This window comes from Motacilla alba, chromosome 1A, assembly GCF_015832195.1.
Source record: "Motacilla alba alba isolate MOTALB_02 chromosome 1A, Motacilla_alba_V1.0_pri, whole genome shotgun sequence".
In the NCBI taxonomy this organism is placed as follows: domain Eukaryota; kingdom Metazoa; phylum Chordata; class Aves; order Passeriformes; family Motacillidae; genus Motacilla; species Motacilla alba.
This window is the reverse complement of record NC_052031.1, coordinates 14,027,403-14,054,578: the sequence shown is the minus strand read 5'-3', so window position 1 is coordinate 14,054,578 and position 27,176 is coordinate 14,027,403. Positions and strand designations below refer to the sequence as shown.

The window sequence follows — 27,176 nt, the reverse complement described above, 5'->3', positions numbered from 1 at the left end:
TCAAGGAAAGCATGACAAACTCACTGACAGTTTGAAGAAATGACTCTGACAAAGAAGTTGCCAGGTCTATGGAGAATGGTTCTTGTCTTTTCTCTGTGAAAGGCTATGACAGCTGTGAGGCATGAGAAGAAGGGATGAGCACAGCAAATGCACAGCTATTATCTGGAAGACAAACAGTCCTTGCAATACAGTAGTTAGAGCATAGCTTTCAAAATATTTGTATTTCAATCTGGAAATTTACCAGCAATGGTAATATTTCAATGATGAAATGCATGACTTATGTTTTACTCTTTCCCTCACCAAATAAGTCAGTCTCAGAAGAGGATTTTTTTTTTTTAATTAAGAACAAAATGGAAGAATAGCAGCACATAGCTTTGGCCTTTACACAAAGAGAAAAGGCAAATCATAGCCACAGGTGCTTCCTGTATGTACCAGTCAGCCAAACAACCTGACAGGTTAGATAGCAACACTGCCACCAAATTTCCCAATAAACAAATCTCAACATCTCAAGAACATCGGAAGCCCACTCCAAAACTCTGACTAACCTTGGTGAAAAATACCCACAGTTCCTAAAAGGGTAGGATCTGCCCACAGAGGGATCTGGCTCCATCCAAAGAAAGGTGTGCTGCTGGAAGGCATTTCCAGGGCACACCTTCAGGAAGAAAGGGCTCCCTAAGGAGCTGAGACTGCTCTGTAGCCAGGGAGACAGAGTGCACACAGACACGTGCATTCCTACCCAGAGCAGAATGCAGGCAGTGAGGCATGAAGGCATCACAGGCTTTCAGTGAATCCTGTAGACTGACTGAGAAGCCAAAGATGAGAGAAAAAACACTATAGTGGTAGCATTTATGTGCTACTGGGAGAAAAAGAGAGAGAGAATACTTTTCTGGCTGTTGCAAGAAAAGTAGATGTTGGAAAGAAAAAATGGCTTCATCTCATGGGATGCTCTACAATTTATTCACTTTTTAATTAAAAATGACATCTTCAGATTTTAAAACCATCTGTACCAAAACAAATACATACATAATTATGGCTGTCTTTGCAGACATCAATACATCTATAAAAGGATTAAAATACACAGAAACCAGAATATCTCACTGTATGTATCTACTGAGGTACAACTGACTAGCCTGTAGTTCCCCAGGTCTTCCTTTTTTCCCCATTTTTAGAAAAGGGGCTTATGTTTTCCCTTTCCCAGTCAGTGGAAACTTCACTGACTGCCATGACTTCTCAAATATGATGGATACTGGCCTAACACTTCCTTGCACAGTTCCCTTGGAGTCCATGAGTACATCTCATCAGGTCCCATTAACCTGTGCACATTCAGGTTCCTCAGAATACATTGAACATGACCTCCTACAGCAGGTAGTTCTTCATTCTCCCAGTCCCTTCTGGGACCTGAAGTCTTCTGCAACTTGGGTGCTGTGGCTGAAGCATTTGCCAGCAAAGACTGAAGCAAAAAAATTGTTGTAAACCTTGTCCTTCTTCACATATAATTAGGTCTCCTATTTCCTTCTGGAGAAGGCTCACATTTTCACTGGTCTTACTTTTATCACAAACATATCGATAGAAGCTTTCCTTGCTGCCCTTGACATCCCTGATCAGACTTACTTTTTTTCAGGGCTTTAGCTTTCCTAACCTGACTCCTGGCTGCTCAGAAAATCTCTCTGTATTCTTCTCAGGCTACCTGTCCTTGCTTCTACCTGCTGTAGGCTTCTTTTTTTGTGTTTGAGTTTGTCCAGGAGCTCTTTGTTCATCCATAGAGGCCTCCTAGTGGTTTTACCCGATCTCCTCTTTGTAAGGATGCATCACTCCTCAACTTGGAGGAGATAATTCTTGAATGTTAACCACCTTTCTCAGGCTTCTCTTCCCTCCAGGACTTTCTCCCATGGCACTCTATCAAGCAGATCCCTGAATAGGCCAAATCTGCTCTGCTGCAGTCCAGGGTATTGAGCTTGCTGTGCACTCTAATCACCACCCTGAGCATCTCAAACTCCCCCACTCCATGGTCACTGCAGCCCAGGCTGCCCTGGAGATTCTCATTCCCCACCAGATCCTACTTGTTGGTGAGAACAAAGTCCAGAACCTCTCCTTGTTGGCTCCCCTATCCCTTGGAGGAGTTACCATCAATGCATTCCAGGAATCTCCTGGGTTTCTTATGCTCTGTTGTGTTGTCCTTCCAGCAGATATTGGGTGGGTGAAGTCCCCCATGGACACCAGGAGTTCTGAATGTGAGAACACCCATAGAGGAATCATGTCCTTCCTGGCCTGGCAGCTGTAGCAGACCCCCACTACAATGTCCCCTGTGCCTGCCCTCCCTTCAATCCTGACCCACAGGATCTCAGTTGGCTCCTCTTTCCCCCCAGACTTCGCTCCATGCCCTCCAGCTGGTCACTGGCATGAGGGCAACACCCTCCCCTCATCTCTCCTGCCTGGCGTTCCTGAAGAGCCCTGTCCTTCCACTCCAGCACTCCAGTGCCAGCAGCCATCCCAGGACACAGGGTCACAGCCCTGCAGCGTGAGCACGTCTCTGCCTCCTCCTGCCTGTCCCCTGTGCTGTGTGTGCTTGCACAGGGGCAGCAAAGCTGGGGCCCCAGTGAAACCAACTCTCTGGCTGGAGTTACTCAGCAAGTTGTTCATTTAACCTGTCAGAACACAGAACCTGGAAAGTGATGTAAATAAGTCTCTCCTACTTACATGAGTTAAAGAGCCCTTATGAATAATTGATGCTGTATGTAATTACAAACGCTGAAAATAAAAAAATTATGTGGCTGCCTGATATGTTAGACCAATGACCCAACACAGTGAAATGGGCTGTCACAGCTCATTATTGGGAATCAAATGCTGATCTTTTTCCACCCAAACAGCTTGATTGAGAATTTAGTTTTGGTTTTTGTTTTTTTTTTTTTTTTAATTTTTACATCTATTCTTTCAGATTAATGTCCCATGTTAAAGCAACAAAGTGAAAATGTTGATGAGTTTTTCCATCTTAAATATGTATCCTGTTACGTAGCACGTTTGCTCTTAGAAATTCATCCTTGTTATTGCTTGTGACCAGTACACTTGGTCATTATCTGATTAAAAGAAATCAGGATCTAGATAGGAGGAAACAAATATATATAATTTACAGCAATATTTCTAATCTTCTCTAATACCACAGGGTAAAAAAGTTGATTTGTGTTAGAATTTGTCTACATACAAGTGGAAGAAGTGTACATGTGTGGAAATCTTGGTTTGGTGCACTTGCTGCCCTCAACTCCAGATTACTCAGGATATATGATGAAAAGTAGTAGTGCCAGAGACAATATATTTTGAAAGCAAAACTGAGTCTAAAAATAGAAATGTAACAAATGTATGAGGAAGGTCAGCCTTCCTAGACCATGTCCTGGGCTACAAAGCCTCAGTCCTTGGCCCCACATGGCCAAGACCCAAGGGCTGCAGCCCTGCTTCAGCAGGGGGTCACCACCTAGATTCTGTTTTTACTGAACTGCCTATTTCTGCCCTAGCAGAGTGGGTTGGGGTTTTTTTTGTTAGTTAGGTTGGCTTTTTTTTAACATGATCACTACACCCAACATCACTTGCAGTAACATCCTGCTTTGCTAATTTATTACCACCTCCAAGGGATATTCTGCTATAGGCAGAGCACAGCTTACAATTGCTACCAAACAATCTGACATAAAACATCAGTAATGCTTATCTTCTTACCATCTCTAAATGGCTTCTTCGCACTTGAAATTTCACAAGCTATTTTAAGAATATTGTGGTTATTTGCTTTCTAACACTGCTGCATAGGCATTTAGATCCCTTTCACATTCTTTTCTGCTTTCTAATTTTGCTGCCTGGAGCATGTATACTAATGTATGCATGCTCCCTATCAGAACACAAGAAAAACTGATCATTCTGCCAAAGCTCTACCAGCAATGCCCAGATCAGGTGGGATCCTGTAAAGGATCAAACTGGCATAATTGCTTCAGGTTCACCATCTCATAAAATAAAAAATCTGTACATGTCATTGGAACAATATTTCTGTCAAACCAAAAACTAGAGTACTGAAGATTTTAAATGAATGACTTGCTCTCCTGATTTCCTTTCCTTAGCCATTACATAACAGTGCTTTAGGTCCTTTGTCTGGGGGGAGGGTTGGCTTGTTTGATTGGTTTCTTTTCTACAAAATTTTGGCCTATGTCTTTTGTCTCTTGACAAGATATATTTATTACAAAGGAATAACACTGCAATCTCACTGGTGGAAGTGGGCTGGAGAAGACGTCAGTATTCTTCTCTGAAGGAGAGCACTTTTGTGTAGAGTTTATAATTATCTCATCTATTTTATATAATTTGACAATGGTGAACATAACTGCTTTCTCCCATACACATTCATACTACCCATGTTTAATCTAAAGCCTCAAAGCTTTTGAGACTCAGGTTTCCTACTATTTTTCATGTTTTTGTCAATTTGCTATTAGGTTATTACAACAAATCCTACATGGGCAAACACTTAAAACCGTCCAAAGCAAAGACTTTGTATAAAGACTCTGCTTGGTTCCTAGGACTGCCTTGGCAGAAATGTGTGGTACAAAATACCTTGATGAAGAAGTATATGAATATGTATAACCTGCAATCTGCATTGCCTGCTTATTCACTTCCTGGTGAAATCTAAGATTTTGGATTGGATGCATATTTTAAAGTTTGCATATTTTAAGAACATTACGTACTTGAAGGAGTTTCTCTTGCATTCATGATAATGAATTCTCAGCTATTCAGATCTAAAATAGACAACTTTGTTAGCTTGCAGATAATGAGGCAAAGCACATTTTCCACACTTGGTTTTAGAGACAGGCTGAGAGATGTACCTCATCAAAAAGCACGGTGAGTGTAAAGAAAAAAAAATTTTAAAGCCCAAACCCCAAGTGTTATTGCTTGAATACAATGAGACGAATGGCTGTTTCAGAAAAACTTTGAAAAAAACCCTAACCAAACAAAATTAATATAAGCAAACAAAGTAAGTATAAGCATCTAACTAGAAAAGCCACGGCCAAAAACAGAGGCTCTTAAGAAATATCTTGTCCTCACTCCTACCACATAGAAGAAGCTTGTGGGTGATACTGATGGCAGGTTAGTACTTCCTTGAACCCAGCATGCTGACTAGCAAAACACCTAGCAGCCCACAGCCTACCACCCATTTCCTAGTCAGATGTTCCACTGGTTAGACTACAAATAACATAATTCCCACGTTAGACAAACTGCCCAATGTCTGGCAGCCAACCAAAGCAGTTAATGAAAGGACACCAAAACGAGCAAGTCCCAGTATCCTCACACCAGCTAGGAACACATCTACTCAAGTCACTTCACGTGGTGGCTGACACCTTCCCCAGGCTCAGATTCCACAGGTCTGAATGTGGCTTCTGAGAACAGGTTTGGGATACTTCTGGAGGGTTTTTTTCTGTTTCTAGTTAATGCCTACTCTTAGGCTACAGACCTGGCCAACATCAGCAACAAAAGCCTGGGCTACAAAAAACTACTGTAGGGATCTGAGAGTTTGAGTCAAAGGTAAAAGAGAGAGAAGGGAAGAGAAAAGACAAAATCCAAAATATTTCACTGTTCCCTTCCCATATACATGCAATATTACTGCAAGAATTACTGCAAGCAGCTAGTGGGGATTGCAGTGAAGCTTCTGGCCAAAGCACTGTCTGTGATTTGGCCTTTACAGTTCTCAGGCCAAGTGAATGAAGCACAGCTGCTGCTGGCAGCTGCACTCACTTCCACAAGGCCTTGGGTACCATGGCAGTACCTGCTCTCATCTACCCCTGCACATGCGTGGGACAACAGGAGTCCAAGGAGAAGGTCAGATACAGATTCAACTTGAGTAATAGAAGCATCTACCTCCCTTTCCAACAGTCAGAACCACTATCCACATCCACAAGACCATTGATGATGCCCTAATTACAGAGACCCCAGGTGTGCATCAGGTTGACTTTAATGAATGTCTGTATGAGCCATGGAAGGGCATAGAGAAATTCACCAAAGAATCCTTGGTGACAGTGATACCTCAATGACTCCACAAATCTTCACAGGCTTGAGTTAGCTGCATGCTGGCCTGTGGACATTGCTTCAGCAGCAATGCAATCAGCTGCTGCTGAAGACATGTGAGATCTCCCAGAGCAACTGAAGGACTGCAAATAACAAGAAAAATCCATCAACAGCAAGCTACTATGACTTAAAATAAAACAAATTTTTGTTCTCTCTATTGATAAAGAATGACACAAAGGAGCACCACATTGACATATCATGCTGTCAACAATGAACTAAGGATCTTACAAATGGCACCTCCAAAACTGAACAGCTGGGAGTTGTTCTCCCCTGAACTGGGCAGGTAAAGAATGCTGACAATTAGGGATAGCTACTTTCCAAGTGAACAGGCAGGACTTGGACCCATTCCCTTGTGAGGACCCATTATGATGGCTAGCAACTGACCAAAGAGCAAACAGAGCATGGGCCTCATCTCAATGATCACACCATCCTGATCCTGAAATTCCCCCTCAAGTGTTTAGCTCTCAGTTTTCAAACATGTTACCCTGCTGTCGCTCTGTCTCTTCTAGCAAATGTAGGCATGCAGAACATGTTGCAACTCACAGCACAATAGGTTGCACAGCCCAGTTTCTGTCTCCTACTCAGTCATGATACTTTTGTTGTATCATGATACATAAATTTATATGTCCATGATCACGCACAGACCCAAGTGCAGCATGTGACTGTCCCAGTGCCAAGAGGCAAACAGCAGCTAACACAGTACATACATGGTATAATGCCTTCATTTAGCATCGTTTTCCAGGCCTACATTCATATCAGACTGTTCTTCTCTTCCACAGTAACAACTCAGAACATCCATAGAATATTCCAGGACTATACCCTGACTTGGTGAGGAGATTTTTGTGCCCCAAAGGTGTAATTTGTGCATAATGATGCCAAATATTGCCACTTGAGCCCCTTTACGTATCTTGTCTTTATTCTCAAACTGCTTCCTACCCATGCCTCAATTATGAAATCTTTGAGAGAAAATAACTCATTTTGTCAAGAGAATGGAGAGTCAAAGAGATCCCACAGCTGAACAGACCTTATGGATTAATAGGACGTGCCTTTTCTGTCCTGAACAAATCAACTCATGCGAGTGAGCTGAGGAGTGGCAAAGGAATTTCAGTACCTTCTGTTGTGGTAATGTGAAACAGACATTACCAGCAGCACCTGAACAACATTCCCTGGGAAAAGGGGTAGTGGAAGTACAGATACAAAGATGTACCTTCTATAATTTCATTTCTTGATACTGCAATAAGGTTAAAAGCCCTCCACGATGTGCATAAATCCCATGATGTCTTTCAGCTCCATTACCTGTGGATCACATTCAGAAATGCCTAGTAATGGCAAGTAGGGGATTTTTCAGCACTTCTCCATTTTGCTCAATAGTTTGGGCAGCACTTGAGAAGTTGCATCTCTTGCAAGTAAACTTCAGCATCACAGTCACTTTCACACCCATTTTGTTCTTTCCCTGGCTAGGGATGCTTGAGAACATTGTCCTGACTTCCTTCAGTAACTATCTGTGAGATTCCTAGCAGGGGCCAACTTTGCATGACTCTTGATAGCAAAACTCTCCAACAGGCTGATTAGTCATCAGGCAACAAAATAATTCTTGGCATAAAATAATGGTCTTCCAACAGAGGGCTTTTAAAAAAAACCCAAAAAACAAAACAACAAAAAACCCTATTATGCTTCCACTTCAGATTCCATAGCAAAATTACATTTTATCATGACACCATTACCAGAATTACACCTACAACCAACCATAGCAAACGTCATGGGTCATGACCCAAAGACTCCTTTCCTGTAGACCCATCCAAGAAGTCCAACACACACTTTCACGTTGTCTATTTACAGTTATCTACCTGGGAATATGATGCAAGATTTGGATCATATCTACCTGGGAATAAGATCCAATATGACCAGGAATATACAGAGCAAGAATAAAGGCAGACTAGCAGATGCAGATAATCTGGAATATTGCTCTGACTCTGCTTTGGGAAATTGCAGAAATGCTTAAATCTGTGTATGACAAAGGGCTACTTGTCCTGACAGTCTTCCCACAACCTACACTGCCTTTCAAGAAATTTTATTTCTTTTAGAGCAGGTAAACAGAAAATGTCCAGAGTGCATGAAAAAAGGAAAACAAAACACTGCCTGACTGGGTACATGGCAGACTAGCAACCCACACCTCTGAAAAAAAAAAAAATGCCCTACTTTCCAGGCTATGCCATGTTCCAAGGGCAAGCACTAAAAACTCTTCTCTTGAAGCCAAGACAATGTGCAAACAAGCATGCTGAAAAGCAGACTGGCCTAGTGATCTGGATATTCAAGTATCCACAAAGATATGCTGGAGTTTCTTTAACTTACTGGAAGATGCATGCTTTACATTAAACCCTCAGCAGAAAAAAAAAAAAAAACCCAATCCATTTTTTGTAAATTAAATTGGAATTTTCTAACATTTCTGTCTTGCTTTCTCAAAAAAAGCAAAAAAACCAAAACCCACACGGACTGCTTTAGGAAGTTTCTGAAATTAAAGGACACTCAATTCATAAATCAGGATTATTTTGCTTTTCAGTTACATTCCCAGCATTCACATTAGGTTACTACAAGAGAAGATGAGGAGATTATTTTGGGTAAGAAAAAAATAGATGAACACTTTTTGTCCTAATAGTGGATTTTTCAAAAAAAAACCCATGAAGTTACAAAAACAGACATTTTTTTATTTTTTTTTAAGAAAAGATGGTGACTCAAGACTAAAAATTTATTCACCTTTTATAGGCAGAGTCGATGCATGACCTTTATGTTAAATGTGACCTGAAGAGCGCGTGGGTGAAGGCAGGATTCTGTAATAGTCATCTGCCAGGAGCCCATACTAACAGCCACAAGCACCTTTTGTATTAACAACTTGGTAATTGACAAAATGAGTTAGGAGTATCAAGTAATACAATCTCAGGTTCATTACACTATTAAGGGCAATCTCTGTAGCCTAAACAAATCATATAGGTCTCCTCTGTTTACACGGGCTTTGCTGATTGCTCAGGTATTCCTGTACCTTTCAAAGATAAACCCATCTTTTTCTATATTTGGCCAGAAAAAAATGATGCATCGGATAAAAATTTCTTAAATTCTAGCATCAATTGAGCCCTGGACTCTAAGAAATTCTTTTAAGTATTGTAGGCAAACAGTGACACATAAGCCCTTCACAATCCTTCACATACATACTGCTACAAGATCCCAGCAAGCTGGGAATGGCAAATATTCCATTTCCAATTTACAGGCACTAGTGCAAACTACTAAAGGCACACAGCAAGAGTGTGACACATATGAGCATTTAACCTCATTTGTCTTAACTCTCAGAGCCCTATTTTTAATTTGTGGATCATTCTTCTTCCTTAAAGGATAGCTATCAAGGGATGAGATTAGAATAGATAAAAACTTAGCCTTCAGTCCAAACTCCTTTGTCTTGTGGATTTCATCCAGACCCACAGAGTATTAAAATATTTTTTTTCCCACAATTTTAAGTACTTCTAATGACTGGTAGGATATGGGAAGTTACCCTCAGTTACTATACTACACCCTATATAATCATTTAAAAAATGTTTCTATCACTGATTTGATGGACTACAAGAGCCTCATCAGGCCAGTCTATTAAAAACAAACAAGAATGTATTTCCTAAAGCATGCAGTTTTATAGGCATAGTAGGTGTTCCTGTTTCATGACCTTAAGATTTCTTTAAGTACTATAGATTACCACTATCCAGTTTTACAGACAAGCCAGTAATTCTGATAAACATGTCTCTTTCATTTGTTTCACACCTCCAGTTGAAAACTCTCCTTTTTGCTTTTAAAACAAAAAGTTACTTAGAAATCAAACCACTTCCATAAAATACGTGGGATCTGACAACAGAAAACACAGTCAAATAAAAGTAATATGTATTATCTTAGATATCAAAACCACTGATCACCAAAAGCCCTTTTTTTAAAACTGAGAAGTATGATTCAAATTTCTTTTGATACAAACAGGAAAAGAGTGACAGTTTTGTATCCAGTGCCAAGTTTCACCTCACATTCTTACTGGAATTTGCGTAGCTTCGCAACTACAGACTAAAAAACTTCAATCTTCTTTCCACTCCCTTAAGCAAAATCAGTTATATGCATCTGATCCTCACTCTAGGAACACAGAACCCCCTATCAAACAATGACTATACAGGGAGAAGTCATTAGAAAACCTTAGAAGTTCTTAGAAAACCTTGCAACTGCTCAATCTCTAAAACAAGAGAGATTTCTTTGTGCAAGAAAGGCATGAGGCTAGTTTTAGAGGGGGGAAAAATTACACCTAAAATGTACTGCATTAAAGACTCTCGCTAAAAGGAAAGCTAAATTCATGCCTTCATCTGGAAAAAAAAGTAGTTCTACAGCTCTATAAACTGTTTTGTCCTGGAATGGAGAGCACAAGTTAAACAATGTCAGTTCCTAGCCAGATGTAAATATAAAGTAGGGTTTCCGGAATAAATGTGTACATCTTATTGGCTCAGTCTTTACATTTTTAAAGCAGCACATGTGTTTATACTCTGACCTTTGTACATTTTCCAAATGGAAACAAAACAAATACATCTAAGCAATACATCTAAGGATTTTCAGCAATAACCAGGCTCCTGTTACTTTCCAAGTGTCAGTCACAGTCAGGTAACTGCTCTAAGTGTCACAGCAATTACATTTCTATTCTTGATATTTAGAAGGAAAGAGTGTTGTTCCACAGACCTCGCCTGTCAATTTTAAATTGGTTTCAGCAGAAGCCATTCAAACACTGGAAACAAGCAAGGACAAGTTCATTTTGCAAGTGATACACAAATTCCTAAACAAAAGAAAAAACTGAACTTGCTCTACCATTTGCAACTGAATTTAACAACGAGAAAAGACTCAAAGGAAAGAAGTTTCCCATAATATATGAAAAATAGAAGCTGATACCAAACTAGTACCTACCATGAAGGACAGGTCACATAAATTCAGTCTTGGCCTGCCAGCTGATCAGTACTAGGCATCCTCAGTGTCAGTACTAGAGGGCTCTGAACCAGACACTCAGGTGCTTCCTCCACCTGAACACTGTAGTGCACCTTCAGAAATCCACTGCTCCTGAACCAGACCCAGCACTGCCCGGGTACAATGCACACTCCATGCCATCTACCCACTGCCTCTTTCAGGCCATCAAGCTGGGCTGTTTTCATCCCAGCTGAACTGAACCCATACGTCCTGGTTTAGGGCAAATTTGGGAGGAAACTCCAAAAGGGTTCCTCTAGAAAGCAGATTCAAGCCCTTCCCCCTGCTGGTTCAGGTAAATATTTCCTTGGAGCAAAGTGGAAAAAACTTTGTTTATTTAACAAGCAAAGCATTCACAAGCATAAAAAATGAACAATATTAAACAATAAAACCCCTCGCTGTTCTGAAGAGAGGCAAACTCTCAGCGCTGGCTGTGGCGCAGCTCGGCTCGCTCAGTCTCCCCTCAGCCCCTCCTGAGCGGCGGCGCCGCGGCCCCGGCCCTGGCGAGCCGCGGGGTGAGCTCCGGAGCCCTGCCGGGTGCCGGTCCAGAGCGGCGCTGAACGCTCCCGAGAAAAGAAAAGCCACCGTCCAGGGAACTTCTCTGGCCCAGCTAGCTAAAAGCCAACTGAAAGCACAGGAGAGCTCTGTCCCGCTGTCTGTCCGTGCTGCAGACGGCGCGGCCCAGGAGAGGGAACGCGGAGCAGGGAGCAGCTCCTGAGGGCAAACTGCGCGCTGCTGCTCCCGCCCGGCGCTCGGAACCGGCCCTCACGGCGCGGAACTCAACAGCACAAACACAGACAACCGGGGATACAAGCGTCAGAAACTCACCCCAGGACACCAGACAACCAGTGCTGGAATAAATTCACACTATGGTTTAAAAGAAACAAAGAAGGCATGTGCCAGTTTGTATGTTCAGAGCTGCACAGTCAGTTTTATTAGTTCTTCACAAGCAACTGTACAATAACTTCAGCAAATTAAACAACAAAACTTTTAAAAATAAAGGAAAGAAACTCACTGAAAAGGGCATTGCAGTAGATGTCAAAGGTGAGACATCAGATGGCAACATACTGACCACAACCACAAATAATAACTGCTTTCTCAGAAGCTAAACACATCCTAGCAAGCACAGAAAAGTCTAGGCTCATAATAAGAACAAAAATAGTTTTGCTTAATGGTTAAATTACTCCATGGCAGTGGAATGATGCCCTGCTTGTGCCATGCCAGTGGGGCCTCTAGCAGTGCCTGCTGGGACAGATCCCTCCTGAGGGTTGGGACCACAGGCCAGCTCCCAGAAAAGGGACCTTGGGTCTGTCACCTCCAAGCTAGAAGAGGCAATAAATGGCCAGCTTTATTAGGGAGGAGCACTAATACTCTCCTTAACTTGTAGGATATAAGGATGTCTTTCTGAAGCTCATTTGCATGTTTAGTTTTGATTCTGTCAAGGATCCAGATGCTATAGTGGCAGAATTCTTCCAGAGTTAGACATGAAAACATTTTTCTAAGATGAAAAAGCATATTTCAGTAATGTGAGCTGACACCAAGATGACTACAATGATCTGGATCCAGATGTACTTGTCTCCTTTTCTGAAAGGCCTACACATGCACCTGACATCAGTTCAGTCCCTGATGGTCTTGTATTATCTGGTGTTACTGTTATGAAGACAGCGAGTGTCATGCTCCAGTTGTAAATATTAACTTGCCTCCTTTCGACTGAGAAGGGTGATCACACACATTTCTGTGATTTATCTCCCATTACTCTCAAACAGAACTGCAAATAATACTTTATCTCAAAACAAGGCAAATGGATCTTAGCCCCTGACTGAGCTTCTGGATGAAGAAAAGACCAAGCAACCTTCTTAATTTCACATACTGAAAAACAAAAATTGCAAAAGAAGGAAAACAAAATACTTGATATCCTCTTAACAGCAGCAAAAGATGAAATTTTTCTTACTGTCTTTTGCTACCTCCTACTACCATTTGTTTATTTTCACTGTTTGTTGATTTTTTGGTTTTTGTTTTTTTTATTCCAATGTATGAGAAAAATCCTTCAGCCAAAAAAAAAAGACTGAGATAGAAGAAGTAGGCTGCAACATATTGCTGTACTTTTGTGCTCCATATAACCTTCCCAGGAAAACTCTCTTTGGTGGAAATGGATCAATGGCATCTAATTTTGGCAGTAGCATGCAACTCAGGTCTTTTTAGCAGTATTTACAGAGGTTCTTGACAAGAAACGCCTCGAATTCCCAAAAACAAAGTCAGAGAAGAGGACAAACACTTACATATTTGCATGGAAAGCATAGCTTTCTCTTACAAGCTCAAACTGCTCTTTGATTAGATTTCCCAAGACTTCCCAGCCTCCCTATACCTCCCAAACCCTGCATCTGTACTTAATGAAATAATCTGAAGGATGGACTTGAAGAAACTATGACATTCTTCCTCTTCTTTTTTTGCATTTTTGAGGCCATAAACTGAAGTAATTACAGATGAGCCATGTTCATATGACAATAAATTCCAGATAGACAGTAAATTATGGTGCATTTAAATCAGTGACTCCATTTTATTCCTGATACTAAGAAGGCAAAACCAGAAGAACAAATTACTTCTTTTTGCAAGATGGATAATGGAAATTAATCTACATCTACTCCCACCTCCACTGCCAGCAGCAGCTACATTTCAATAGAAGGGGAAAACTGACAGATTAGCAAGGGAGACATGCAGAAAAATACTGCAGATATATTTTTTAACACCACTTGAAGTTAGTAGTATCTAAGAATAAATAACCATATATCTTCTTTCAAACCAATTTTTATATGTGCATTAGGCATTAAACAATATTTCCTGTAGGCTGAAGCAACAGGGAGGAAGGCAGGTTGTTAACTTTGTATTTAAATTACCTCACAGATGCTTAAATATTGTAGTGGGGAAGGCTGGATCAAAGTTTCTCATGTTTAGACTACCTATTAAAAATCAGTAGAGAGAGATAAATGATCACCTAAAAGACGAGTTTTAGAGAAAGATGCCTGAATGCTACTCAAAGTTTTTGAACAAAATGGCTGGAAAGAAAAAGCACTATGAGTTCAGAACTGAAAAACAAAAACCCCAAAAATAGAACTAAAGATGAAATGATGACTGGGTCTAGTACTAAAAAGACTCATGAAGAAACAGATCAATAAAGCTACTGGATCCTAACTTCTCAATTTCAGTAGAAATTAGGTATAATTGGGGACAAAAAATAAACCTCTCCCTCCATGCTTAATATCATCAATTATTAAGAATATGCAACTTTCAAAACTCATTCATGATGAAAAAATGGGTTTATTACAATGGTAGAAAATATTTTGTTTGAAGTCTTACTAAAATTTTGAGAGATGTCTATAGCACATATTGTAATTGTTTATGACTGCAAGTGTGATGAGCGTCACAAACATTGTTTTGGAAGAGAACAAGAAACCTCAGGACAATTCCAGCCCTCTATTAGACAGACTTTTTGTCATATTAACCACTGTTAAAACAGGAGGAATACTTAAATATATTTACTAGATTTTAGACATTCATTTCCAAGATATTAAATTAAAAAAATTCTTGATCAAGGACTCGATTTCAAGGACTTGTGGTATTAGTCTGCATTTTTTAATGAAGGTAATTACTGGCCAAAGATGGAGTTCTTCAGCATCAATGAAAAGTGTGACAGCTTTAGAGAGAGGATCTAAAAGTGAACAATTTCAGTGGTAAAAATAATGGGAAGCAAATTGGAAGGACCAGATCAGTGCAGTGACAATATATATTCATATGTGAGGTCACCCAAAAAAGGCCACAGCAAAGCTGTCACTGACAGCTTGAGCTCAAATTAACCCATCTCCTGCAACACTTAGAAATGCCTTACAACCCATGGCATTGAATTTTGGTTTTCACACTAGCATTACAAACTATCATTACAGTCAGACTGGGAAAACACACCAAGAATTTCAGCCTGTGTGCTTGGGCAGGCAGTCTGAATGTGTGCGCTTGGCTCCAGCTTGTAGTCATCCCAACACCAAGAATCCAGTACATCTTTTATTTATAGTCCACACTGAGGCTTTGCAAGGAATGTTTTCTTTCCAGTGTTGGGCAAGGATTTATTTTCTTCCTATCTGGTATGCTTTACAATGGACATCTCTGCTAAAAAGGTACAATATGAAAACACTACCACTATTTATAAAAACATGTTTGACATCTGCATCACAGGGATTCAAAAGGGATTGATGCTGTTATAAAAATCTTTATACAAACAGGTCAGTATCTGGAATGACTGAGCAGGAAAGATCATGTTACTTCTCCTTTCAAAATCTATTTTATACAGCAATATTCTAGACCCTCCATTCAGGAAGTCTTCATAATATTTACTAATTGTCCCTTTTAGCCCAGCTCTACAGAAACCACTTCAGTCACATAACTGAAATGGTACATGTAAAACAGCTATTCTCATTATCAGCCTTTACCTGCTCAAGTTCTCAGCTTCAAGTTCTTGCCCTGATGATTTTTTTCTTAATCTCATTAAGCAATTTAAGAGTCACACACATAAGTGAAAAACATTTTCTGTTGTTACAGCATGCTTTTTACAACTCTACCTTCCATTATCCAGAGTGTTATAGCACAATAAGATAAGGCTGATTAAAATTTAGATTTTTTTATTGTTCTATTCTTTAAAATGTCCTTATTTTATCTGTGGTCCACAAATTACTTTTCTGAGCAGCAATGCTAAAAGGATGCCATTTATGGAAAGGATGGCAAACTGCCATATGGCTGTTGTACAGTTCATTCTGAGGATACCTTGTACCTACAATCTGCATTTACTCCTATGCACTTCAGGCACCCTTGCCCGCCTCCATCCCCCTTCATTTCAGACCTCCCAAGTTTTTGTAGGACATGGTATCATTGGAATGCTGAATGAGGCACTGGACATTTCATTACCATCATCTTTTTGATGTAACCCCAAAACTGTGTGTCATCTGGGTTACTTGCTGCATTGATATAAATCTGGATTCGTGTATTACACTGCCTAGAAACTGCAAATAGAAATTCTCTGTGAGTACTTCAGCTATTTTTATCAGTAAATGAACAAAAAAAATTGAAACAGAGCTCCTCATATTTTTAATGAAAAACCAAATTGACAAACATGATGCTTTTCTACAAGAAAAAGTGTAATAATGCCAGTCAATTAGAAACATAAAAAATGAAGAAAAAACAAAGCACACCCAAAGCCAAATTTCATCCTCTTCAACAAAGTCTTGTCTAGTACTATGAGTGAAAACTGATCTACAGACCAAAAAAATGTATTTCATCTAGAAAAAGATTAAATAAACTCCAAGTTTGTAATTACTTGTTATGATCAAAACATCCTGTTCAGTTCCATGCAGAAAATGGGTGATGATTCCTACCCAGCATGTGGAAGGGTTAGCCTAAAAGGGTTCCCTGAAAGGACAAGGGGTTTCAGTATAAAACCCCTATATAAAGCTATCTAGACTCACCTGTATCATCATCAAACGTCCCAAAGAAAAGGAGGAAAAAAGTGTGTATTTCCTTTAGAATTCTCATAAGAATACTTTCAAACAACACCCTAATTGATGGATGTTTATGGTAATATCTACTTATAGACCAGCTTATTTCTTTTGACAGGTTTATCTAGTATGTAGTAATTCATGTATACACAGAGTTCATCTTTTATGTGCCCACATCCATAAAACAAGCAACAATATCAAATAGTCTATGTGATAAATGTATCATCCCTGGTAAAATCACCTCTTCTTTTTTCCAATTTATGTATATCAAGATCTATTCCCGAAGCAGAGAACACTGAGCCATTTTTAATGGCTCTTTTTCTCAAACTCTTCTCCCTCCTTCATTCACTTTTTAAGAATTGCTAACCTTTTTAAAGCACAGAACTTCTGTATAATTACATTCACTTGAAGCTCATAATAGGAGTTCAAACCTGGGCTGGTAATAGTTACACTACAGCGTGACTTTAAGGCATTTCCTTTAAAATAACAGTTGATGAAATAACCACTGTGACTTGTATTAAGCATTAAAAGTAGGGACATTTCACCTGTCTGTTATGTACTGTTCAACATTTCATTTCTTCATCAGCACCACCTGGGCTCTCTTAGCCATGAAGCTGGCAGCTGTACCCATGTGCCTGTTGGCTTTCTTCATAATGACCACTACTATTACTTTTTAAACCAGAAAATGGCTAAAACCAATCTGGATCCTCCATAAAAAAACTTGAGTTGAAATGTTCATTAAAATGCAAGTGTTACGAGGCTTCAGACATGGTAATAAGAGAGATGACCATGTCAAAACATTTAATAGATCTCTTAGCATCAGATGACCAAATTCACATCCATACCATCCACTGATGACTGATTTTAGCTAAGCTCACATTTATGCTCTTCTAAAATATATTCATAAGCCAAACAGAATTTCAGTAGAAAATTCAGGACATAAATTCGGGACACTAGGGCTATAGCTGGGTAGAAAAATAAGGGTGGAGAATTTCATGTGCTTTCTCACATGTGCTGTCTATTCTTTTATCTTTCTCCCCTTACCCCAATTCTGTATATCCTCCTTCCTCTTGTTTTGACCTTTGCATTTTCCTTACCACACACTGACTCCTTTTCTTCGTCCATGTCCTGCCTTCCACTTTGCCTTCTTGTTTCTTTCATCACTGTCCCAACAAATTATATTTCCCAATCTAGAGGTCATCTTTGATATTTGAAAATAAGAAGTGCAGCTGCAGCCTGTACCTTGACTAATCTGTACCTTGTGACCTAAATGTGTGATTTCCAAACCATATGTTCCAGATTTACAGGAGCAGCTAAGGTCAATAAGTCTGCAGAGATCTGACTGCTTAGGTCCATTTCACACAGACTGGGGGAACTGGACAGAACCAGAGAACATAATGCAATACTTTTGCATAACAGACTTGGGATAAACCACGAGATATACAGGCATTAAACAAAGCTTTACTTCCTGACAGATGCATGAAGCACCTCTGTGCAGGTTACAAGCACTAGGTCATTATGCTATAGGAGTGCTTTCTAAAAACATGCACTCTCTTAATTAGAGATTAATCTTTATTCTCTTCATCAAGTAGGGAAATAAACTGGTTTTTTACATTCACTGGAATGCATAAACAGGAGTAAACACAGGGAACAAAAAATATAAGGTTTCTTTGGGAAACTGAAATGAAGTCAGCAAGCGAAACAATATTCCTAGAGAGTTCCTGAGGAAGCAAGTTTTCCTTTGAAACAGACATGATACAAGCAAGAAACTGAGCCTTGCTGTGCAAATGTTAGTACTGACATTGCTTATAGGTTATAATTCATAATGCAATCACTACAAACCCATGCCAGTAAAATTTAATGCCTTCCTATACATCCTGAATTAATGCTGTTCTCTTTTTCCAAGCTGAACAGTCAGCCAAAATTATCTCCACGCTGTTGCTTTAGCAAAAAAAAGAAGCTGAAGACAAATTCAAATATTTTTGGTATAGTTCTACTACCTTTCGGTCCATAGGTCTTCGGAATTTTCTCCTGCTTCTCTTCAATACACTTTAACAAACTTCAACAAAATATTAGCCAGCAGAGACACTTCCACTCATGCACGCTTAATTTTGAGCAGGGATGCATAAATACTTTTGAGTGGAGGCTGCTATCATCTCAACTAAATTATTAATATAAACGTACTTTTTTTTTTTAATGGTTGTGTCAAAAGTATTCCTTTCATCTACAATCACAAGTAGATATATGTCTGAAAGGGAGTCACAGTCCTACCAACAAAGGCTACTAAATGGTACATATTACAACTTCACATTTCTAGTTGCTTATAATTTTGTCAAACTAAGTTTTTTTATGACAAATCTGTCAACTTGAATAAAACACCTGTGTCAGATACTGGAATTTAAAGAAAAACCAAACAAACCACAAACAACTGCCAACTTGCTTGGGTTTACTCTCTAAAATAACTTAGCAGAAAGAAAATATTTTAGTTTGCTCCTGTCAAAAACACTGGAAACCATTATTTCAAAAATCTGCATTTTTTTTAAAGATTTACAGCAAGGATAGAAAGCTTTGTGTTTTTGTGACTGTGTACACTAACAGAGAAGAGCAGCCAGTAGCCAACCCCAGACCAAGGCCCACTGGACCAGCAAGGCACCAAATTCTTGCAGCTGGAATTCTTTTCCCTCAGAGAATCCATCTTCTTCCCAAACGCCCACCCTGAACACTTAATTTACACATGTTATTCTCTGAATGACAGCAGGAATAGCCTAGGAAATTGCAAGGAGATCTGTCCCAAAGCCTTGCCAAGGAGTGCTCCAACAATGCCAGGCTCCCAAGGGACTGGTCTGCGGCTGGAAACTTGTCTCTTCCAAATTGCATCCACAGTAAGGCTGCCCCAGTCTGGCTCCAATTGGTTTGTCCTTATAACCATACAAATAAAGCTTTATTTCTTCCTGTATTTCAAAAGAGTGACTGTAGAAATTATTAAAACTTCATTTCTAAGGCTGGCTAAGTACATATCAGATGGTAGTGATTTCAGCCATTACTCATCATACTGCAGATTTTAGTTTGAATATACACATTTATAAGAAATCCACATGCTTTTCTATACAGCCCCTGATTCAAGGATATCCTACTACAACTTGTATGTATTTTTATATTGCTCCTTTGGCCTTACTGACCCCTTCCACTGCTCTAATCTACCCACCACCTACACATGACGCAATTGTAGTTGTGTGCAAAGTTTTTTCTACAGTTTACCTATTTTTCTACAGTGTGCAAAGGTTTCTACAGTTTACCTATTTTTCACAATTTATATGAACAGTACGTCTGTAAAGCAGTTCAGACTGAATAAATGAACTAAAATAAAGATGTGCCTTTAAAACTGGCATTGTAGAACATGTATGTTTTACCTACACAGTGATCTCATATTATTTAGGCACAATCAGTAGGTTAAGCTGAGATACAGACTTGCATTTTGTAGCTCAAGTTTCCAAAGAAGGAACTCAAAGCAACCAACACACCAACAGAAGCACACGGGGGAGGAGAGGGACAGCTGTAGTATTTTCCTGTTAAAATACACCATTATCTGAGAAAGACACCAAAACAAACTGAAGTAAACCAAACAAAAGAAAAATAAAGTAAACAGAGGGGATGTCTTGCCAAATGATACATACAGCCCTATAATTTTTGAGTTCAAAGAACAGCAATGCTACCTCAAAAAACTCCTCTCCTCATTCACATTAAGGCTAGATGAAATATGAATTTTTATCTACGGCAAATATTTTCAAACAACTGTCACAAATTACATAGGTTATTGCCCATCAAAATAAGTTGCAAATCAACTTGAAGTAGTAACACCAAAAGAAAAGTATAGTCACTGTAAAACAAACAAATAATTCAATGAGCATTTTCAAATTTTGCAGACACAGTATAACAAATCTGAATATGCACTTCAGACCTGCTAAAAGTTAGACAAATTTTCTAAAATAGGGCTCATTTTTATGTATATTTCCTATTCAATTTAGTGTCTGCTATTTTTTATAGCAGGAATTAGTTGTTGTAACTGATTAATGCAAATACACCCATGTAGGACAATTAAATATTTTTTTTAGAAAAACCAAACAAACCAATCAACTAGAAAACCTGAGAAATCATTCCCAAATTAAACCGTGTGCTCCAAAGGGGATAATCTATATTCTCTGAACATAAAGAATGCCATTTCTGAGGTCACCTTAACTCCAGGCACAAATTCAAAACTATGACACCAATACAACAAAGTTCTGCCCCCAGACAAGGTAACTGCTTTTACCTTTATGTGATTTCTGCAGCTGAGGTAATGGACACAGCAGAGACCTGAACAGAGTTTAATTCAAGGTTCACATATCACTCTTAATTCCTAGTACAGGGGTTTTTTTCTTTTTAACACAGCTTATGCCTCAGCTCATCATTTCTGAAACAGGATAATGCTCATGTACCTTCCAAAATACATTTCAAGGACAAAACTAATACTGACAAAGAGTTCAACTGCAGTGCTGGTGGGTATTTAGAAACATTTGATAGGGGGAAAAAATAGGTTTGGAGCATTTACAGTGAGAGCTCAACAATGCTCTGATTGAATTAATTAAGGAATACTGTTAGTTTGATATTTCAAATGTATGGCTTTAGCAAAGGAAAGATACCACCACCAGGTCTAACCTCCTTCACAGAGGTTTTCTTTTTACTTTTGCTTATCAACTTTTCAGATTTATTGCCCTCTCCTAAGGATGCAAACAGGACACATTTGCTATACAGAAGGAGTTCAATAATTCATAAAGGCAAAAAAAAATTAAACTTCCCCCCAAACTTCACTTCTTAAGAATTGCTACTTCTAGAAACAGAAAGCAAAAGCATATAAGAAACATGCTTTTAAACTGGTATCTAAACTCATTAAACAAATATTTGAGTACAAGCCTTTATGCCTCCAGTTATTAACAAAAGGCTGAGTGGATGCATTGTTATGTTACCTTAGAAGAATATATTCAGGGCAGACATAAAATTTGAATTTAAAATACACACTCCTGTACAATGCACACATAAACAAGCACATTATTAGTAATCATTTGCCATGAGTTACTTCTTATTAACCTTCACATGGCTTCACAAATATTTTCATTTTTTGTTTCCTTTAATTAATAATTATTTGAACTGACAGAATTTACAAACCATAATACAATTAAATGTTCAAAATATATTAGGCTTAAAAATGTGGTATTTTAAAGGGATTTTGTAAAACAAGTAAATCAATTCGTCAAAGTAAGCGATTCTAGCAGGTCCCTTAATGAGAATATTGACAATAATGGCTTTCTCTCTTCACAATCACAACAAAAAGACTGTCAAAAGAATCTTGATTACTGATATTCATTCAAAAAGCTTAGAAAGCTTCTTAGAGCACCCTGGAAAGTTATAGGTATGTAAAACATACTCATTAACAAATAAAACTACTTTTCTGCACTTCCCTCCATACAACATTCCAGTTTTCCATTTACCAATGAGATTGTTTGGTGTTAGAATAATTAACGTTGGACAGACCACATCTAGTGTTAATGAATTAAGATAATAATTTTTTTCTTCCACATTATGACCATTTCAGTTTTCAAAGACAGCAAATTTTCAAATTTCTACTAATCTCACATAATCAGCATTAGAGTTTAAAATTGCCTCATAAATCTGCAGAACCTGATTGACAGATTCAATTTCTCATTAAATACACGTGGGTATAGCTGCAGAGGACAGATGAAAAGAATGGCAACTGTCTTATGGGGTGACATGAAGCATTTTGAAAACTTACCCACTTCTTAAACGCCTACTTGTTTATCTACATTTCCTGATGAAATGCACACAACACATCATTTAAAAACCCGCACTGAAATTCAACCAGCAAACAACTGCCTTCTGTACTCTGCTAAGTAAATCTACCTCCCGCTCGACTCGGAGAGATGACTGCTTTGATGATCTGATGAGATACACTTCAGGCTATCCTCAAAGAGAAAAAGATGCTTAGATGCTTTTCTCCATCTAACCTTACTGACTGACCCTTCAGTCAGCCTGCTCATGACACAAAGACAAAGCACTGTGCACCCTTCAGAGGCAGCTCCTACCCGTCCCATAACCCACACCAGCAGATGGATTGACACAGCCTCGAAATAAAACCTGTCAGCCACACAAAGATAAGGTGTCATTAGCTGCGTGTAGATCGGTGTTGCCTTCAAACGCAAAGATACTGCCACTGTTCTTTGCTGTCACAGCAACACTTGTTCCACAGGCCCTTCTAAATGCAGAAAATTTCACTCTGGCTTTCAGGAAGAAATTATGTTTTAAATTGTGCTCTATATATAAGTGCATCTACGCAAAACACTTAATCAAGTGCGTGAATACAGTAACATGCCCATGAGAGGTGTTTTCTAAGACATACCCTCGCACTAATAACGGAATGCAGATCTGCTCCTATAAAAAGGAAACATAGAGACAGATATTTGCTAGACTATTACAGGCTCCCATGCTACAAGCGATGCAACTGCTGATACCTGTCTGCCTAACACCCAGCACCGCGCACACCAGGGGAAAGCCCGGGAGGTTAAAGTTTGCCGCGGGATACGGGAAACCTCCCGCGGGCTCCGCCGTTCGGCGTCAGCGCGGGCGCTCTGTGCCCGCGGTGCCGCCGCTGCCCGTGTCCGCGCACCGAGCGCAGCGCGCCCCCGCGGGCGGCCCGGCCGGGACCCCATCCCCGCCGGCCGCGCACCTGAGCCCGGGCGGCCGCCCCGCGCCCCCATCCCCGGGCCCGGCGAGGCGGGGGAGCCTTACCCGGGAACTGCTGCGGCGGCGGCGGCGGCGGCGGCTGCTCGTCCTCGCCGCTCTCGGAGTCGGTCTGCATGGGCTCCTCGGCGAAGTTGACGCCGCGGGCGTCGGGGGGGCCCCGGCGCGGCGGCTGAGCGCCCCTGTCATGGCCGGTGCCCGCTTTGCGGCCGCTCGGCTCCTTCTCCGCCGCCTCCTTGGCCGTCGCCGCCTCCTCCTTGAGGCGCCCGAAGTACTGGAGGGCAAACTCCAGCAGGTCCCCGGGCTGGCTCCGCAGCACCTCTACCGTGAAGCCCTGCAGCAGCTCCGTCAGCCCCGCCGGGATGGAGATGCTCATGCCGGGGCCGGCCGGGGGGGCGCAGCCCGGCCAGGAAGGGGGAGGGTGAGGGGAAGGGGAGAGGAGAAGGAGGAGAAGGAGAAGGAGAAGAAGGGGGGGAGAGCCCGGGGCCGGGGGTCGGCGGCCCGGGGGACGAGGCGCGCCCGGCGGATCGCCCGTGGGCAGCGGGAAGGGGCGGGCGGCGGCGCAGGTGGGAGCGGGCGGGGGGCGGGCCCGCGGGGGGCAGCGGCTCCGGCAGCCTCGGCGGCGGCGCCTCCTCCCCCCGCGCCGGGGGAACCTCGCGCACATGTGACCCGCGAAACCATGACAACCTCCCGCCGGGGACTGCGGCCGCCGCGCCCCGCCCGCCTCTGCGCGGGAGCCGCCGGGGCGGCGGGCAGGGCAGGGCAGGGCAGGGCATCTCTGCCCCCCGCGCCGGCTGCCCTGCCGGGGCACGGCCCCGCCGGGCACCGCGGTCCCCCGCCACCCCCGGGCTGCTGGGGACCCAAGCCTTGAGCGCCTTCTCCCTGCGGGGTGTCCAAGCATCCGCCCTGGCGACCAGCGGGGATTCCCGATGAGCGGACGCGTCCCCGCTCAGGGAAGGACCGCAGTGCATGTAGCATTTCATAGCGGGTTACTGCTGTGCTTTTTAACGGCCATGCACCACCTTAAAGCTCTTCTCCACATCATTCATACGCATAGAAGTGCTGCCGATTTATATTCATCAATATTATTTAGGATGGCAGGGGTGATGTGGTGCTAGCAAGAGCATCCTGTTTGTGAGCTTGTTGTTTAAGGTCCGCGAAAAATTTAACTGGAGAAAGAAACAATTGTTTAAAAATGGGGGAAGAAGCCCAATTTAAACCCTGCTGAGTGCCAACGCTCAGCATCGACGCTCTTCCAAGCCATGCTGCAGAGACTACTTAGCACAGTGGTAAGTGGGTGCTGCTTGGCATCACCAGGAAGCTTAAATGTTTCAAATAGAGTAAGTAGCAATTACGGGTGCCATGTTTTTCAATGCTTCACTAAACGCTTCTTCAAAGTGAGGTCCGTGGAATGCATGAAAACTGCATCTCCCCCCCCCCCCCCCCCGTTTGTTATCACCTCTGAGCGTTGGCCAACGTTTTGGGGTTCCAGAAAGATCTGCTGGACTCTTATTTTTATGCATCAAGCAAATTAACTGCTAAAACATCTAAGGCTGCGACAACATGGCTGTTTGATAATTGATTTCATTAAACATTCAGCATTGCTCAAATGGCCTTGCAATGTGCTTCATAAGGGCTTAGGGTGAGATAAGCTGTCAAATGTGAGTTTGTAGTAGCAAGATACTGAAAGACCTGACCTCAAAAAAATGAAGTGACACCGAAACAGCAATCTCTGTGATACTTTTCACTCAGGGATATCAAAGCCAGCTTTAAATTAAATTAATTTCCAAATGGAACCCAGTTCTGGTTGTGTATGTATTTTCAAATGGAGCTTGGTTCACAAGTTGAATCTTCAAAGTGTTACAGACCAGGTTAAATAGTGAAGTGAGTAAACCATGCCTGTGTGGGTCATATTGCTGCCCTGTAACAGGCAGGAGACACCTCTGCAGGTTGAGCTGTGGAATACCTTCAAGCTACATCTTATGGCTTCATTTTATGCTGCAGGCCATTATAAAGTACTTTTTTCAAGTTAAATTCACTGTTGTTTAGCACTGTCCTGCTTGAGGAACCTCTTCAAAGTCAAGCTAAGTCGTCTGGGGGCAGACCATGAGTTCTCTCTGGACTGCAGAAGGTTGCTCTGTTGTCAGGCTCTAAGAGCTGCTGCAGTGTCCAGGGGGCTGCCAGCACACCCCATGCCATGCTGCAGTGCTGGCATGCCCTGACCACAGCTGCCTGCTGGAAGCGCTGCTGGTGCACTGTGTAGCCACATACATTAAAATGGCTGAGAGTCAAGTGCAGCAGGAGAGCTGACACCTGAACATCATGGACACGTGCATCGCTTAGTCACTCTGGAGGGTGGCTTAGCTAGAAATACCAGATGGGCTCATTCACAAGTTTGGGAGCTTAAAAACCTTCTCACACCGCTGATAGGGTTGATCTGTTTGTGACCAGGCTGACACACCTAAGCTTTGAGGAAGCCCCCAGGAAGAGAAGTGTTAGTAATTAGTGCCTTCCAGGCACTAGGTGTCCTGTGAGCGTATAATATTCCATTTAATGGAGTGTTCCGGGATTAGAAGAGTTGTCATCCCTGAGGTTTTCTCATACCCAGACAAGGCAGGTTTTTTTTCTAGGAATTTACCAGCGTAGTGTCTTTTGCCATCTAATCAAGGACTTCTCTAGTTTGTCAGAGACTCTCATCCTCCCAGACTTAAAATGAGATCCCTTCTCTGAAGAGATCCTCAAGAGCCAGCCTTTGATGTTTTTATGCAAAACTCAGATAATTTGAATAAGAGATTCCTAAGTGGCAGAACTCTAAAAAATGCTTCTTTCTAAAAAAAGTTTCAAAACAGCCCCAAACATTTGTGTCTAGTGAAACTTACCTTTTGTGTATCTCAAAGGATAGCAGCAAACTTTGTAGTTCAAGTTGGTGTCATCAGGTTTCCTTAGATGCTTTCTCTTCCAAAGACTTTGTATTGATATTTAAATTGCTTTTAAATCCTCATAAGGAGAACAGCTGTCGAAAATATGTGTTATGTCTAGCAGAGTGAACAGTTAGATAGTGAGAGTATTGGTTCACACCTCTCCGATGAGTTTCATTAGTTACTGCTAATTTTTTTGTGCCATTCTAGTTCAGCTGTAAATATCTTCTTAAAAAAAAAAGAGAATATACAACCTACAGAAATCCTTCTGTATGAAAAAGAAGGCAGAATATTCGCCTCACAATTCTCAAGGAAATAGCCTAAAGACTTTGTTATCTCCTTTTCTCCTAGCCAACAGATGCAGTTCTCATAACACACTGCTTACCTGCTTTGCACGTCGTTCTTGTCCCTTCACCTGGTTTGCAGCAGTGAAAAACTAGGTGATTAGAACTAACAGGTGAGAAATAGCAATTGTCTCCCACAGGACAATTCCAGACAGCATGCCTGAGACAGTGGCTGGGAATACTTTGTCAGAGCTCAGAGAATGAGATATTTTCTGATCACATGGAGAACACTGAATGGAGTGCAGGACAGATGAGTGTCAGACTCTCAAGCTTTGCCTTTACCAGGGCCAATGCAAATTTAGTAAATTTAGTAAACTTGACCTAACATCCAACATCCAACTACAAGCTTGGTTTTTTTCTGCCAGCTTTCAATGTTTTGCCTGATAAGACATTTTTCTCCAGTCCTTCCCAAGGCTGTCAAATAACTGTCTCCTGATGAACCCTGCTAAGCCTGCAGTGCTGCAGGCAGCCTACAG

At 41.2% G+C, this 27,176-nt stretch overlaps 1 protein-coding gene across 1 annotated transcript in view; it reads right to left on the bottom strand.

Moving 5' to 3' along the window:
* PRKAR2B (protein kinase cAMP-dependent type II regulatory subunit beta) overlaps positions 1 to 24,051 on the bottom strand; it is a 75,817-nt gene extending 51,766 nt beyond the window's left edge. Inside the window, exon 1 of the mRNA XM_038153487.1 lies at positions 23,487 to 24,051. Coding sequence (XP_038009415.1) covers positions 23,487 to 23,814 — 328 coding nt within the window. The 5' untranslated portion in view covers positions 23,815 to 24,051. The remainder of the gene's footprint in view (positions 1 to 23,486) is intronic.
* Between the last annotated feature and the right edge of the window lie 3,125 nt (positions 24,052 to 27,176).